Source organism: Gallus gallus, chromosome Z (genome assembly GCF_016699485.2).
Source record: "Gallus gallus isolate bGalGal1 chromosome Z, bGalGal1.mat.broiler.GRCg7b, whole genome shotgun sequence".
In the NCBI taxonomy this organism is placed as follows: domain Eukaryota; kingdom Metazoa; phylum Chordata; class Aves; order Galliformes; family Phasianidae; genus Gallus; species Gallus gallus.
Genome location: NC_052572.1, coordinates 73,860,695 through 73,877,500, shown reverse-complemented (window position 1 = coordinate 73,877,500; position 16,806 = coordinate 73,860,695). Strand labels below are relative to the sequence as shown.

Below are 16,806 nucleotides of genomic sequence, written 5' to 3'. Positions count from 1 at the left end.
AAATTAGTCTGAGGAAAAACTTACAAGACATACTTCATAAGAGCTACAGTAGAGATTTCTTGATCAAAGCTAGAACTTTTTTATTATGAACTTGAATTTGATTCTGGGGCTCCCGGCTCAAGAAAGACATGGAGATCTTGGAGCGGGTCCAGAGGAGGGCCACTAAGATGATCAGAGGGCTGGAGCACCTCTCCTATGAGGAAAGGTTGAGAGAACTGGGCTTGTTTAGCTTGGAGAAGAGAGGGCCCTGGGGAGACCTCATTGTGGCCTTCCTGTACTTGAAGGGAGCATATAGACAGGAGGGGGAATGGCTGTTTATGATGGTGGACAGTGATAGGACAAGGGAGAATGGTTTTAAACCGAGACAGGGGAGGTTTAGGTTGAATATTAGGAGGAAGTTTTTCACTGAGAGGGTGGTGACGCACTGGAACAGGTTGCCCAAGGAGGCTGCGGATGCCCCATCACTGGAGGCATTCAAGGCCAGGCTGGATGTGGCTCTGGGCAGCCTGGTCTGGTGGTTGGTGACCCTGCACATAGCAGGGGGGTTGAAACTTGATGATTATTTTGCTTTATTTTCTCTTTTTGCATCAGACTAATGTAGATCTTATGTAGAGAATATATGCATGTGTTAAGTGCTGGACAGAATAAAAAATGTCAGTTTTTCTTTAGAGAAATGGTCTGTTTATTCTAACTTCTTTAAGCAACCCGGTGATACATGACTTTAAAATGTCACTCTGCAAATACAACAGCTACTAACCCAATACAGAGCTGCAGAGATGGCTTTTACCCAGCTGAATGCAGAAGTTTGCACCCATATAACTATCTTCTGAACATTCAAAGTGTCTAGTCTTTTCCTCAGGAACACATTTAATTTTTGGTTAAATAATATGGAAATAAAGTGGATAAAGGAGAGCAGTGAGATGAATTACATGCCCAAGAACAAAAATTTCATAAAACTTTATGGAAGTTTCATAAAATATCATAAATTTCATTAAATTTCACAAAACTTCCTATCATTTCAAATAGCTGTTTGGTTGCCAAGCTTATGATACAACAGCCAGCTTGAAACATTTCTTTTATAACCACCTCCCTTCCCTTGCTTCTATTTATTCTACCACTGTATAAATTTCACACATTTCTTTGAGAGATGATTGCTACAAACAGAAGCACTACATAAAAGGACATCTGAGCATTATGAACATATCTGAAAGGCTTTAGGTAGGATGGTGACAATAAGCAAACAGAATTTTGTGATATGGGATTTGAATGCACTGCGGAAGTAGTAAAATCTTTCAGGGCATCAGAACTGCACGACCAAATCAAAAACCCCAGTAAACACAATCCAAGAAACAATCTTACACTTCATATTCTGGTTTCAGAGCAGTACTGACTATAAGAACCTATACTGCATTTAAGATGTGAAAGCAATCATACATGCCAGGCATCTTCTAAACGCAAAGTCTATCTGTCACATTTTATAGTCTGGTAAGTAATCATATCATTAATTAAGCTAGAATGAACTTTCCAAATATAACAATACCACTGCAATATTCTGATGTTAAAATGGAGTCATTGATGATAAAGCACCAATTTAAATAAATAAAATTTATTTATTTAGGATCAGTTGCTACCTGAATTAGAAATGACATGTAGATGAAAAGCACAGCTAATATCGGTTTGTGCACTGCCTGCTCTGCAAGGCACAGTCTCATAATTAGATGAAAACACTCTCACTAGCCTTAATAGATAAAAATTTTTCCAGTACTGGAATCTGTAAAATTAAAGTTCTCACAGCTGATAACTGCTACACACTTGAAGTCTCTGTTTTTGCATAGGTTACAGTAGGAATAGTGTGTGACGTTAGAATTTCAGTAATTGTGCTGAGTCAAAGGTCTGTTACAAAACTGCAGTCAGATTAAAAATAATGCAATAGTCACCAGCTGAGCACCTGAGATGGCTGTGCAAGATCATGTGAACACTGATGCCTTTATCTAGGTGAGAAATACCTTGTAGGTGGTAGTATTTCCTGATAATGAGGGGAAAAAAAGGGCAGCAATGTGAGAGGAAAGTCATTAAGCTCGTGTGACATCCTAATGGTTTAAAAACACCAAGAAAGCCTGGAGAAGTAACTTACAGAAAAAATACTTTTCCCAGCTGTTTTGTGGACCCCATTTCATATTTTCAACCTATTTAAGAGTAAGAAAAAATTTTGCTGGAACTAAAAATAAAATCCCTTTATGAGGAAAGGTATGCAGCAATCAGAGATACTTCTTCAACTGCAGCCCCAGGAATTAAAGCATCCTCTTTTGAAAACTTCCGATCCGATGTCCTCATCTTTTGTGTATAATAAACATCTCTTCTAAAAGGTGAAGGCTTTGAACTGCAGTGAATCTGCATTTTTGTTGCTGATACAATGGAGGAGCAGAAGAATTCGCAGATAAGTGGAACAGTGTAAAATCAAAAGCAGAAACTGTAAAGCATTCCTCTTTATAGCATGTCACCATACGATCTGCATGGTGCTGTCTTGATATTTCTTCTCCTGCTGCCATGGAACACTTTCAAACGGTCTTTGAAATCAGAACAGATCCAGTAAGGATGAGATGCTCACAGGTACATGACAGAAGTGGCAGGTGAATGTAGAGCCATCTGGTGCATGAAGCCCTGACAGATGTTATGCAAAAGGTAACTTACACACGTGGAACGTGTGGTTAGTTTCCATCTCACCATCTTGGCAGCTGCACCATGCAACTGTTTTGCTGTTGTCACACAAAGCACTTTTATTGCTGCACATACAAGTCTAAAGGATCTTGCAGTATCCTATTCCTGTTTGTACTAGCTCTGTTTCTCTTACTGTGACTCTGCTTTCACCAAGGGCATCTTTATGTGCATATGCTCAGCTATAATACCTGCTTGCTCTTTGTCATCTGAACAAGGCTGTCTGCTTTAGTGATTTCCATTCTAGAAAACCCTAGACCTTGTGAGTTCAAGATACTGAAGAATGGAATTTCCTAGCTTTTTTTTTCTCCATTCCTTTTGTTTCCTTTAATTTATTGTATTTTTACATTATTTGACATTTTTACAAGTGCAGAATTTTCCATAATTTCAACAGGGGCCTGGCAGGAGTATGGGAAACAGGATAACAGCCAAAATAGCTTTCTAGTACATTTTGTTGTGGCCTGCAGGTGTTCTGTCTTCACTGGATGCTATGCAAGCTTTTCAAACATCCAGCCAGAATGGATAGCTGCCACCTCAAGTATTTCAGTGTTCTTCCCTCTCAAAAAAATATGTTTTTCTGCATCTGTTGATCTTCCTGTCCCACTATTTTGCTCAACAGCATTAATCTTCATCTTTATTACTGTGATAATAAACGCACAATTATTGAGTTTAGAAAAAATAAATAAATCCGTTTTCCAAATATCTCCAATAATCATTCTAAAATGAGATCTGCAGCAGTTGTCTTATTTCATACAAAGATGCATGTGCACACATCGACACACATGCACATACGTGTGTAAAAACTGCCTATTTGGGAAAGCAGCAGCAGGACTTATGATAACCAGTAAGAGCAGTTTCATACAGTAATAGCAAAAAAGGTGGAAAACAACAGAGCCTCCAAGATCAAACAGTTCGTGTTTTATCATAGGGGTTCAAGGTTACTATTTTAGCATGCAGAACTTATTTTATTTCTGAAAGTAAATACATTCATTTTTAAAAAGCGAACTTTAAAATTACTTTAAAAGGGAAGATATTTGATTAAACAGTATCTGTGTATTTACCTGCATCATACAGAGGAAGGCTTATCCCCCTGCCTATGAAGAGGTGCTTTCACCAGTTCTCACTATAGACCTCAAACCTGCCGTGTCCCAGACTGTACAACAGAACTGAAACAAAACCAGCAGCAGATTAGTTTCATAACATGCTGCGTGATTAGTGTGACCTCTTGTGTTAAACATGGGAATATTCATTTGGTTAGTCGCATAATGAATCTATCAAGCCAACAGATGAAATACCCACAAGCAAGTAACAGCGGCGTCCTTGCCAGTTCTACTAATCAACAGGATGCCAGCAGGATATTAAAACTGAGATTTTTAACTGATATATGTGAATCAGCTAAATAAACGCAGGTGTTTCCCTGCAGAGAACGTAACTATCATGTATTTTAGTCCATCGAGACTTTCTTTGCAATTGCAATAAACTGGTGCACAATCAGAGTAGGTGAAATTGCATGACGCTGGCTTGCTGACCTTCAAATGCAATATGCAGACTTACAAACTTTGTAAAAACTCTGCTGTGGTAAACGGGGTTCTGAGCATTTTATCTTCTGTTGAGGACAATATGTAAGTGAGTACCATTAAAAAACGTTGAAGACATGACATGAACAGAACAGGAAAGATGAAACCTAGCCTCATTAACATCTTTAGCTAGCCTACAGAACACTCTGACAGCAAGTTTGTGCAGGACTTTCATTTACACAGGGGCACAAGCATAGGTTCCCTAAGATTTTCATTCTTCAGGCTCCATGTGTTTTGTATATCTTTGGAAACACAGACAAAACAGGATGACTGAGATGGAACTGAATCTGTTTTGTTTTCCTCTGACTTCCACAGAGAGCATCCAAGTACAGTTTAATATAACCTCAAAGCACAGAGTAAGTGAGATATTCGGAAAGTCCTTCACCATTCGTGCAAGAATGTTGGTGGATTTTTCTTCAGAACTTCACAGTTGAAGAAACGATGTCTTACCACAAGGCGTTATGACACCACATACCACAGATACTTCTATTATGGGTGCTTCTTCCACAACAATCGATGCTATAGTCAGGGATTTAGAAGCCTTTGGTCACTCTCACCGACCTTTTAAAACCACCGCCGGCAGGACACGGAGCGCGGGGGGGGGGGGAACGCGTCCTCCGGGCCGGAACCGAGCGGGCCGCCGCGTTCTGCTGGACAGCTCCGGGGAGCGGCGCTGCGCCCGCGTTCCGCACACGGCGCAGACGTGAGCGGCGGCAGCGGAGCGGCGCCGGGCGGAGGGAGCCCCGTCCCCGCAGCGGCGCTCCCAGAGCGGGCCGCTCCCAGCGCGGGAGCTCCCGGGCTTCCTCGGCGCGGGGCTCCCCGGGAGGGGCAGAGGGGCGGGGGCAGCCCTCACCTACGGGCGGCGGGATCCCGGCAGGGGCGGGGCCGAGCGGCCCCAGCGCCGCCCCCCCCCCGCCTCACGCCACGGCCGCTCCCCCCGCAGGTGACGCCATGCCTGTTGTTTTGGTCCGCCCAACCAATCGGACGCGGCGGCTGGATTCTACGGGAGCCGGGATGGGCCCGTCGTGGCGGCAGCGGGACTCTCCCTTACCGACCATAACGCATTGCGCAAGGTGCACCACCGTCCGGTCCTCCTGCGGCTTTAACGGCCCGGGTATGGAGGCGCCGCGGCACTTCCCGCCGGGCTTCGGCCCCGAGCAGCAGCAGCAGCGCCCGGCGGCGCCGCCGCACTGCCGGCAGAAGCAGGACAAGGCGAGTCTCCTCCTCCAGCAGCAGCAGCAGCAGAGCCCGTGCCTCCAGTGCAACAACTGCGCCTACTACGGGGCTGCGGCGGCGGCGACCGCCGGGGATAACCTGCCGCTGCTGCTCCGCGCCTCCTCGCCGCTCTCGGGCACCTTCCGCACCCGCTCCTCTCCGCTCTCCTCTGTCGCCTCCTCCAGGCAGGGCAGCCAGCTGAATGTCAGCGAGCTGCCCTCCTCCAGTCATGCTGGCGCAGCGAGGCAGCCTTCCCAGCACGCTCCACACCACCAGTGCCACAGCCTGCAGCAGGCAGCGAGCCCCGGCAGCAGCGGCAGCAGCGGCAGCGCCCACCACCAGCAGCAGCAGCAGCAGCAGCAGCCCCAGCAGCGCCGGGAGAGCAATCCCTTCACCGAAATAGCCATGAGCAGCTGCCGGTACAACGGCGGCGTCATGCGGCCGCTCAGCAACCTGAGCTCGTCCCGCAGGAACCTGCACGAGATGGACGCTGAGTCGCAGCCGCTGCAGCCGCCGCTCTCCAGCCCCAACGCCGCCGGCCCGGAGGTCGTGGTCTCCAAGCCCGAGCACAACAACTCCAACAACCTGGCGCTCTACGGCCCCGCCGGCCCCGGCCCCGGCCCGGGCGGCCCCAACAACGGCGGGACCAAGCCCACCAAGAAGAAGAACCAGAACATCGGCTACAAGCTGGGGCACCGCCGGGCTCTGTTCGAGAAGCGCAAGCGCCTCAGCGACTACGCGCTGATCTTCGGCATGTTCGGCATCGTGGTCATGGTCATCGAGACCGAGCTGTCCTGGGGCGCCTACACCAAGGTACTCGGCCCGGCTCCGGGTCGCTCGCTCTCCGCGGTCACGCCGCTCCGCAGCCCGGCCCGGCTCTGCCGCGCGGCGCCCCCAGGCCCGCTGCCGCTCCGAGGCGAGGCGAGGCGAGACCGGCCCGGCCGTCAGGCCACTGCGGGTTGGCGGCGGCCTCGCGGAGGGCTCGCTGAGGGACGGTGGTATTTTTGTGTTGCAGGAATCGCTGTATTCCCTCGCTCTGAAATGCCTTATCAGCCTCTCCACGATCATCTTGCTCGGACTCATCATTGTGTACCATGCACGGGAGATCCAGGTAATGCTTCCTTTGGGGCACGGCCGTGTCGGCGGGGCGGTTTTTCGGGAGGTGGTAAGTAGCCTCGGGAAGCACGAATTATCGGTAGGCACTAGCAGGAGTTCAGTGGAGAGAAAGGTGACAGGCAGCGTGGTCACATAGGTGCTGGGGAGCTCTGCCTCTGTGGAACCGGCAGCAGCAGTTATGCTGTAGGACCACGCAGCCCTGGGTTGTAATGCACTTTCTGTGTGACATGCCTGCTGTCTTCTGTAGTGGATGTACAGCAACACTCGTAGTTTCCCAGTGAATAAATTTCACGCGGTGCATTTTCTCTCGGTGGCAAGGTTAATTATCTGTGCTGTGTGAGTTATGTAATTTTTGCTGTGCTGTCTCTGATACAACGTACTTTAAGAGTATATTTATAAAGAGGAGGAAGACTCACGTCTGACCTGCTTTATTTAATGCCCAGGGATGGGATGAAGGAGAACTGTCAGGAGAGGCTGGGTGAAAAGTAGGGAAACGTACCAGCTGGAGCTGTATATTAAGTCTAACAAATACGGTCATAGATTCTGTCCGAGAGACTTATTTCTATTATCAGTGGTAATTTTTTTTTTTTACCAAGAAATTAAAATTTGCTACTTCAGTTAAACCAAAACATAAAAAAAAAGATAGATTTAAAACTTCTGAAGTGAAAAATACCTTACTCATTGGTGCTTTCGTTTTTTCTAATTAGAACTTCCTTCAGCTACGGGCTGAAATGACGGGTTTCAAGGGCAAAGATGTTTTTCAGTAGTAGCAATCAATAAAAAGAGAATTTAACAGTTGAAAGGCCTGGTTGAAGTGTGAAGATTGGGGGTAGCCTTGGCTCCAGCAGCCGTGAAGTAACGGAGTTCAGGATCTTGCATGGTAGAAACAGAACGATAAGTGAGATTGCAGTCCTGGACTTCAGGAGAGCCAACGTTGACTTCTTCAATGAGCTACTTGGAGGTATCCCCTGGGTTAGAGCACTGAAAGCTAAGGGGGTCTAGGAGAGTAGGCTAGCGTTCAAGCACCACTTCCTCCATGCTCCAGATTGGTGCATCCCTAAGAATAAGAAATCAGGCAAAGGCGGCAGGAGACCTCTGAAGATGAGTAAGGAGCGAATGGAAAAAGCGCAAATAGAAAATGAAGTTTTATGAAATGTGAGAAAAAGAGTCTGGCCACTTGGGGAGACTATAGGAACGTTGTCAGGACATGCAGGGGTGCAATAAGAAAGGCTAAGGCCCACTTGGAATTAAATCTGACAAGGGAGGTTAACAATAAGAAGGGCTTATCTAAGTAGATCAATAGCAAAAGGAAGAGTAGGGAAAATGTGGACTCGTTACTAAATGAGGTGGGTGCCCTGGTAACAGAAGACACCGAGAAGGTGGAATTACTGAACACCTTATTTGTTTCAGTTTTCACTGATAAAAGTGGCCCTCAGGAGTTTCAAACCTTGCAGGTAAGAGAGAGAAGCTGGACAAAGATCAGGGAGAATTTGGTCAGAGATCATCTAGGGAAACTCCATACACAGAAAAAAATCCATGGACCCCAATGGAATGCATGCAGAGGTATTTAGGGAGCTGACTGAAATTATTGCTGAACCACTCTCTGTCATCTGGGCAAGGTCATGGAGAATAGGAAGGGTACCTGAAAACTGGAGGTAAGCTAGTATCACTGGCAAAAAGAGAGGTACCAGGAAGCTACAGGCCAGACAGGTTCAACCTCCGTCCTTCACCTCTGTGGGAAGGTGATTGAACTATTTATTGTGGATATCATCCCCAAGCAAGTGGAAGAAGGGAAGCTTATCACCGTGTCAGCATAGGTTCACCAGGGGGAAATCGTGCTTGACTTATTGATAGACTTCTGTGATAGCTGGCTGGGTAGATGAGAGGAGAGCAAAGAATGTTATGTACCTTGACTTCTGCTAACGTTTTTGATGCTGTCTGTGACAGCATCTTCATAGGTAAACTTAGAAAGTGTGGGATAGATGAGTGAACAGTGAGGTGGTCTGAGAACTGGTTGTCTGGCAGAGTTCAGAGGGTTGTGATCAGTGGCTCAAAGTCTAGGTGGAGGCCTGTAGCTAGTGGTGTTCCACAGCAGTTGGTACTTGTTTAACTGACTTCTTCATTAATGACCTGGATGAAGGGATAAAGTGCACCCTCACCAAGTTTGCTGATGATAAAAAGCTGGGAAGAGTGGCTAACGCACCAGAAAGTAGAGCTGCCATTGAGTGAAAGCTGGACGGGCTGGAGAGCTGGGTGGAGAGGAACCTTATGAGGCTCAGCAAGAACAAGACTAGAGTCCTACACCTGGCAAGGAATAACTGCACTCATCAGTTCAGGTTGGAGGCTGACTTGCTAGAAAGGAGCTCTGTCAAGGACCTGTGTGTCCTGGTGTGTAGCAGGTTGAACACGAACCAGTAGCGTACTGTTTTGGCCAAGAAGGCCAGGGGTATCCTGAGAAGCATTAAAAAGACCATAGGCAGCAGGTTGAGGGGGGGTATCCTCCCCTCTTTGCTACCCTGAGAAGGCCTTTTCTGCAGTACTTCACCCAGCTGTGGTGTCCCCAGTTCAAGAAAGACAGGGAACTTCTAGAGGGTGTCCAGTGAAGAGCTGCATAGGTTTGTTAGGGGCCTGGACCTTGTGAGGAAAGGCTGAGAGACCTAGGACTGCTTATCCTGGAAAAGAGAAGATGGGATCTTACAATGCTTATAAATATTTAAGGTGCAGGTGTCAAGTGGAGGAGACCAGAGTTTTCAGTGATGCCCAGCAACAGGGCAAGGGTGATGGGGACAAACTGGAACATGGAACCAGTTCCATCTGGACTTGAAAAAGAGCTGCTTCATTTTGAGGGTGACAGAGCACTGCAACAAACTGCTTAGAGAGATTGTGAAGTCTCTTCTGGATATGGTGTTAACCCACACAGGTGCTTTGCTTTACAACCTACTGTAGAGAACCTGCAGTGGAGTTGGACTAGATGATCTCCAGAGGTCCATTCCAACCCTTATGATTCTGTTTAGTTCCCTTCTATGCAAATGAATGGTGTAGCTCTCATGTTAGAGGGTATCATGGTCTCCTACTGTAAAGTGGAAGGAATATTATATTACTGGAGACTGTTTGCCAGACTGGTTCCTGTCATGATGTTCTTCCACATGCAAAACTTCTATTTCTGGTTCCAGACCCAGTTTATTTGCATTAGTATTGTAGGTATCAAAAGCTGTTTTAAGCAAATGTTCTCCTGAAGTAATATCTCTGTGAACTACTGACAAAGAGGGTTTTCTTAACCTGAATATTGCTGTTCCAGCGTGGGAGCCTTCTTTTCTGATGTGCTGTTCTACAAGTGGTGCTTGAGGCATTAAGAACGGAGATTAAAATAAAGCATTGCAAACAACTCAAAGCATTTTCCAGAAACTTTGGAAAATTTTATGCCAAAGTTAACCAAATAGTTGTAGGTCTCTATTTGCATCAGCTTGCCCCATGTAGTTACTTTGGGACTTGGGTTGTGTTTTTTGTTGTTGTTGTTTTGGATTTTTTTTTTCAGAGAAATAGTTACAAATTTTGCATTCTTTTAGAGATGTGTCAAGAATCAGAAGAAAACAATCTTAAAAAACTTTAATAGTAATTTCTTTATTTATTGGTTGTTTCAAACAACTTCTTCTGTATGGAAGGAGTTATGCAATCATTTGACTTAATCAAGGTTAACAATTTTCAGTGCTGCCTGACCTTGTAGAATGCAAGTATACCTTCTGGTAAAACAGTAGTCCTCTGTGTTTATGTCTGAGAGATGCTGAGGACTGCCGTAGCCATGGCAGGGCCTAGAATGAGCTGCAGATCCCCAGAACTCTGTCATTCATCTTTAAAATAAAAGTTCTGTGTTCAAGGAGCCTGTTAGAAGGGAAGGGCATAATGTCCCCCTGAGCTGTCCAATATTTTGGAACAGTGTACTTCTGTGCACAGTCTTAACCTTTTAAAAACAAGGTGGAGAAGATGTGGAACAAAACTTACATCCCTCTACACAGATAAATTCGTGTTAGACATGGGATCTGAAAACAGACAGTTCCTTTAAAATACTTAGGCTTAACTGGGAATGGAGTCTGGTCCAGATGAAAGAAAATACTCTGTAACCATGATAATTGGTGGTTTCAAAATAATCTTTAACACTGACTGTTTTCTGAAGGCAAACTCATTTTTAATTCAAGCAAATTCATGAATTATTATCTGTAGAATCCTGCTCACAGATGGCTGTCTGTGTCCTAGAGGCACCAACTATTCATCAACTGTGCAAGTTTAAACTTTCTGTTTTAATTCTTCTCTAAAATAGACCTAGACATTACAAGGGAGTATCGTATAAATTAGCAGGGTTGAACTGAGAGAAGAGTTCTTCTGTAGAAGAGAAGAACATCAATATGTTCTGTTAAGTGTGGTATGTTTTTAATACTTGAGTATAAACAAAACACCCTAGCTAAAAGTAGATATTTTTCTACAAAGAATGAAACAAAATATGATGAGTAATAAGATGATGGTAGTAATTATTACTGCTTGCTGATTTAATATTCAATGACCAGAAGTGCCCATTGGTGGCAATCAGCTTCTTGATTCTTTTTAGTAGTCCGTGACCTTAGTAGGGAAGGGAGTCCGAACAGTCGTGCTGTCAGCAAGTCAGTGGGAGTGCCTGGCAGCACAGCAGGTGACTGCAGTCTTTCCACTTACATTCCACAGACGTTTTTCTTTGGAAACAGGTCATGCAGTCAGCTAAACCAAACCCTTGGATTCACCTGCCTCAGACCCGTTTTAAGGGGACTAGAAGGGAGATCTAAAAAGACTTACTGCAATTCTTCCCGTGGTCTAGGAGTTTTGCACACATCCGTCTTTTATATACTTCTCCCTTTTTTTCCCGCTTAGAGCGCAGTTGATGAGTGGTTGGGGAGCGGCAGCACCTTGTCGTCCTCTCGGGGCGGAGGTTCACCCGCCTCCCTTTCAGGACCGCGGACAGCTCCGTGCGGTGTGCCTCGCCCGGCGGGCCTGGCTCGGCGCTGCCTCGCGGCGTCACAGCGCCGTCCCGCGGCTCACGCACAGCCACCGGAATGTTAGCTCTGCTAGCAAAGCCGGCGTAGTTATCGAGGTCCCTGAACCCGTCCAGAGCGCTGCAGTGGGAAGACCAAAGGCTCCCGTGAAGTGGCAGTTTTCAGGCAAGAAGAGGTGTTTGCTTGCTGTGTTGTCCAGTTAAGTAGTGGGGATGTGAAAATATTTACTTCAAATAGCCTTTCAATTATTATATTGCGTTATCTATTCTAAATAGACAGTGGGAGCTGTTACTAAACTTAATCAATGTGAGTTAATGTTAAGACTTATAAAAGTCTGCCAGGCACGTATAAACCAGAAGTCATTGCTCACATTATTGTTTCCAGAAAAGAGCATAAAAATCACCAGCAACGTTCCTTCCAGGAAGGAATTCCATTTCCTTCACCCTCCCAGTGAAAACAAAAAACAACTGAAAACTAAATGCAAAATGAAAATGAACTACAGTAATGAGGTTGAAGTTGAATATAGGAACAACCCCAGATTGGTTTATTTTCCTTTTGGCTCATTGATGTAATGTTTGTAATGTTGTAAAAACACTGATTTGGGCGACTACAGAAATTTATAACTGTCCCTCCAAACTTTTGTGTTTGATTAAGTTCTTCAGAGCAAGTGTCCTGTGTTTGGAATATTGCTAGGAAAGATGTAATTCATCATAATCACAGCCTAAAATGGGTTTTTCTCTTACTGTTACTTCAGTTGAGAGTTTGGAGATATGGATGAGGGAAGAATGAAGAAAGCAGCATGATCCAATTATCACAATAATGTACACTGCTCTAATTACCCACTTAATGCATAAATAGTTTTTTACTTGAATGCTATTTTACATAATTAAAGCAGCAGCGTGTGGCATGGTTACAGCTACTGTTTCTTGACAACTTACTATTCTATTCCACATTTCTCTAATGGAATTTGCTTTTAGATTAATAAAGTGGAATTTAAAAAGTTCACGTGGCAATTTAACATGCAGTTCACATGGTAAAACTGTATGTCACTAGGTAGGAGGTATATGTCCACAGAAATACTTTTGCTTTGGTGGACTACTTAGGTTATCCATTCAGTAAATAAAGAACTTTATGTACCTTTTTGATGCACATCCTGAATAACTTACCTGTGCTCTGCTGGACAGAATCTGAACCTCTTTTTCCATCTCCCTGATACAGATGCTCTCACTCATACAGGAAAAAAACAAAGTAATTGGTGATGAGTAGAAGTGAATAAAATCATTATCTTTCTCTGATAGTTGTCGATTTCTAATCAGTTCTAGAATATATTGCTAGTTCATGCTGAGGTAGAACTCTTGCAAAGTCCAAGGCTGAGGGTAAGCTATGGCTTCCACAGCAGAACCACTAGAACTGCAGGGATAAGGCACCTTCTGTCCTTGTGTTATTTTTTCACCACTACAGAACAATGTGATGCTAATGGATTTGGAGATATATATTTATCTTGACCTCCTTATTGTGTAAATTAATTCTGTAATACGTGACTGTAATAAAAACTGTTCATGGGACTTTCTTTATCCAACTAACATAAATGGAAAGTTCTTCAGTAAAAATCCTGCGTTCACTAACAAAATTGAAGTCAAAGTCTCTAACAGTTACTTGTTGCAGGCAATAACGCAAACAGTATTATGCAGGCCAGATTACTTACCAGTTTTTATCTGTGTAGTTTTTTTTTTTTTTTTTTTGCTTTGTCTGTGGTAGTTCACATGCATCTCATTGGCTGCTTCTGCTGACTTTTTGCAAAAAGTAATGGTCAGACATGCTTTTGCCTAGGTTATGTTGAGTTATGAGGGATAATAAACAGACTAAAACTGCTGCTGCTCCTGCAAAAAAAGGGGAAGTACATTGAAGAGCAGGTGAAAATTAAGAAATAAACTTTGGTAATTCTCACCTAAAGTCTGTTGAGAAGTAGTGATTTCTTTCTATTTATTATTGTTGATCTATGATTCATCAGGTTAATTTATAGACTTGAAAATTGCTTTCTACTTGTCAAGTTCCAACTCAAGTTGGAACTCCAAGTTCTGTAGTTTTATGATTCTGTTTGTTTAATACACATTTGATGCAGCAGAAAATCACATAGGATTCAAATTAATGGAGTGAGTATTATGAGTATTGTGAGTATGTGAAAAATACTTGGTTTTAGTTCCATTCAATACATTTTGGAGTACCATATGTCTTCAGAGCCTTTTGACCTGAAAGGTGTTACAAGTGCCCACCGTCTACAGAAAGGAGCACTATTGTGCACAAGATGTGGAAGGCAGAATAGGAAATGCTTCAATGTTCAACATCTGAAAGGATCGGAGGCCTTTTGCGCTGAAGCTATATGTGTAAGATGCTTACTTCCAACAGCCTCTATTAGGATCTAGGAGGAGTTTGTCTATCATGTTCAGACCACTGAATGGTTGGCCTGGCAGTACTTACAACTGCCTATTCATGCGCACTGTTGTTTTGAGAATCTTTAATGAGACTGTGTCTCATGAAAAGAAGTTTGGCAGAAAGTAAACACTTTTGCTTTCCAGCTTGTCCTCAGGTATGAGAGGGACTAGGGGTGGCTGAGGTTAGATTTTGACTGATCCAGTTCAGTGTAGTAAATCAAAACTGCTGGCTCAGAAAAACAAAGTAGTTTATCAGTTCCGAAAGTATCAACAAGTCTTCATCCTTGCAGGATGATCATGGAGTTTAGCCATGGGATCTCACCCCACTCCACACTGTCACAAGGTCCTTGTCACATATCCTTACTAGAGGATGAATGAGCCCATGGAGCTCCTTTTAAAACATCAAATGCCTTTAAGGCGAGAGGCTGTAATTGATGTTATAATTAGTTTTCAGGTAATCTGAGCATATTGTTCATTCTACAAACGTTCTTCTATTAACTGACAAGAAACTCTAAAAGTTTGCAGCAAAACAAGTGGGGGGGAAGTAAATTATGTTCTGTTTTGTTGAAAAGAAAAATATTATGTGTCATGAGAACACAATGATAAATAGTACTTAACAAATTTTCATGGTGATTTTTTTTAATAATGTGAACTACACAGAACTGAAAATATGAATGGAACTACTTCCATTCAAAAATATCATGTGTGAAATATCTGTGTCACAGTTTATTTTTATTGAAGTTATGTAAATTGGCTTTGTCCAGTTATTTAAATAAAAATTGCATTAGATAATTTCTTCTTATGGCTATCAGAAGATCAAAAGAGATAATCACAAGAGCAAATCTGTAACTTGAAACAAATTATTATATAATGAATGTGGTAAAACATACACATTTTACACTTGAAATTGATGTATTTTGCAGCCAAAAATGTTCTGTTAACATGAACAAATCAATATTTTATATAGTACAGTTTTAATGTAGATGCTGGGGATCACACATCTGTAACTTACTGATTCATACAGCTCTTGTCTCTTGGAGCCTGCAATTGCACTCATTCACTGGTGTGAAAGATGTTCCTTAATGAAAATAGTTTTATTTTGATATTTTGAGTTAGATACTCCATGAAAGAATGAATAGGGATGAATTCTGAGGAGAGATGCACACAGCTAAGCTGCTTCATTACCTCATTCATTTCGCTGGAGAGTGGCAGATCATTCATAGTTAAATCCCTTTTGAAGAGATACCAATCTTTTTTTGTGACTGAAATGAAATGCATCTGTGAATTGTACGTAAATTAAAACCAGTGGATGAGCTCTACTGTCTTTATGGTTTTGAAGAACTACTCACTCTTAGTCTTAAGAGTTATTTTCATTTTTTATTGTTGTTGTTTTTTTCTCCCTTTAAAGTAACAATTTTTTGAAAGAAAAGCTCATTCTGTCAAAGGGCCATCTCCTAAGCTTTTATGCCTGTTAATGTTGTAGAGCTTTTGTGATGAAAAGGAGTGAGCTGGGTTCTGTGTTTCTGAGCGACAGAGTAACTTAAATGATTTCTGATTGAATAGACATAACAAAGTTGTGGGCATGAACAGCAGCTATAGGCATCATAGTAGATAGTTTAAAGGCTATTCAGGTTTAATTCCCAGTCTTGCAAAACCACAGTGAGTGATGAGGATGCCTCTGCAGGAAAGTACCTAGTTTGATGCTGAGTCTGGGTATTCATGACAGGATACCAGAGGCAAAGAAAGAGCTTATGCTTTTTTCAGCATATCTGAAATAAAAAATTGGGAAACAGGTGTATGGGCTCCTATAGCTCCATTTTACTGTCACTTGTGAGTGTTCATTGCTGGCCATTGAACTTTTGTTGCCGTGGACTATGTTATTGAACATAATAGTTGTGAAAACAAAGCTGTTTAAAACATCTTGAGTAGCAACTTCTTGTTTAAGGCACTAAAGATATTGGTGTAGGTAGCACACAGTGCAAACTTGTTTGACTTATTTGATTGCAGGCTCTTTTGAAAAATGGTAACTTAGGGGACAGCACATCTTCAGTTCCTGTTAACCAGGCAGGGTTGATGAAGCTGTAACATTCAAATGATTAAACGGCAGCAACAAGAACGGTATATGTCAAGAGGTGTTTGAATATGCTGGTTGTTCTGTTTTTTGTTGCTGTTGCTTTTCGTTTTAAATGTTTCTTATTTTCGTATTTTGTTTGGGTTGGTGAAGCAACTTCAGTCATAATTAGTAGTCATAAAGTGAAACAGCATTTTGCTTATGAACAGGTCTAGGTAAATACTCGTAAAGAAACTTAGGTTTATGTTATTTAACTGATGTAGAAAGTTGGTTCTTTAATTTAATCTTTGGGGTTCTTTAATTTAATCTTTGAAGCAGCTTGAAGACTTTATCTGCTGCATGGTTTAGCCAGAAACTCACATCAGGCCTTCAGAAGTAAAAGGTATGAACTAAACAGTGGCTGATTCTGCTTTGTCCCAGTTTTACCTGCCAGGGTGAATTACAGAGGCAATTGTTGGAGGGATGCCTCTATACAGTCAAGATCTGTGCATGATTATGTTTATGTAGATTTTTAAATCACAGATAAATCAAACTCCACTCTCTCCTGCTGCCCAGTTCTTGGTTTTCAGTAGTTAAGTACACTGGCTAAATACTTCGTACATTTCTATGTTTGGAATTTCTTTAAAATTAATATTATGTGAAGTTCCCAGTTTAAATGTTTT

At 43.0% G+C, this 16,806-nt stretch overlaps 1 protein-coding gene across 6 annotated transcripts in view; it reads left to right on the top strand.

The window, feature by feature from the left end:
- Positions 1-740: 740 nt before the first annotated feature.
- The window catches only part of KCNN2 (potassium calcium-activated channel subfamily N member 2), a 74,070-nt gene continuing 58,004 nt past the window's right edge, over positions 741-16,806 (top strand). The window contains exons 1-2 of one of the 6 annotated variants that reach the window (NM_204798.3): positions 741-6,320; positions 6,523-6,618. In NM_204798.3, coding sequence (NP_990129.3) covers positions 5,244-6,320; positions 6,523-6,618 — 1,173 coding nt within the window. In that variant the 5' untranslated portion in view covers positions 741-5,243. The remainder of the gene's footprint in view (positions 6,321-6,522; positions 6,619-16,806) is intronic. The other 5 variants (XM_015280587.4, XM_025144651.3, XR_005842601.2 and 2 more) reach the window with 5 other exon arrangements.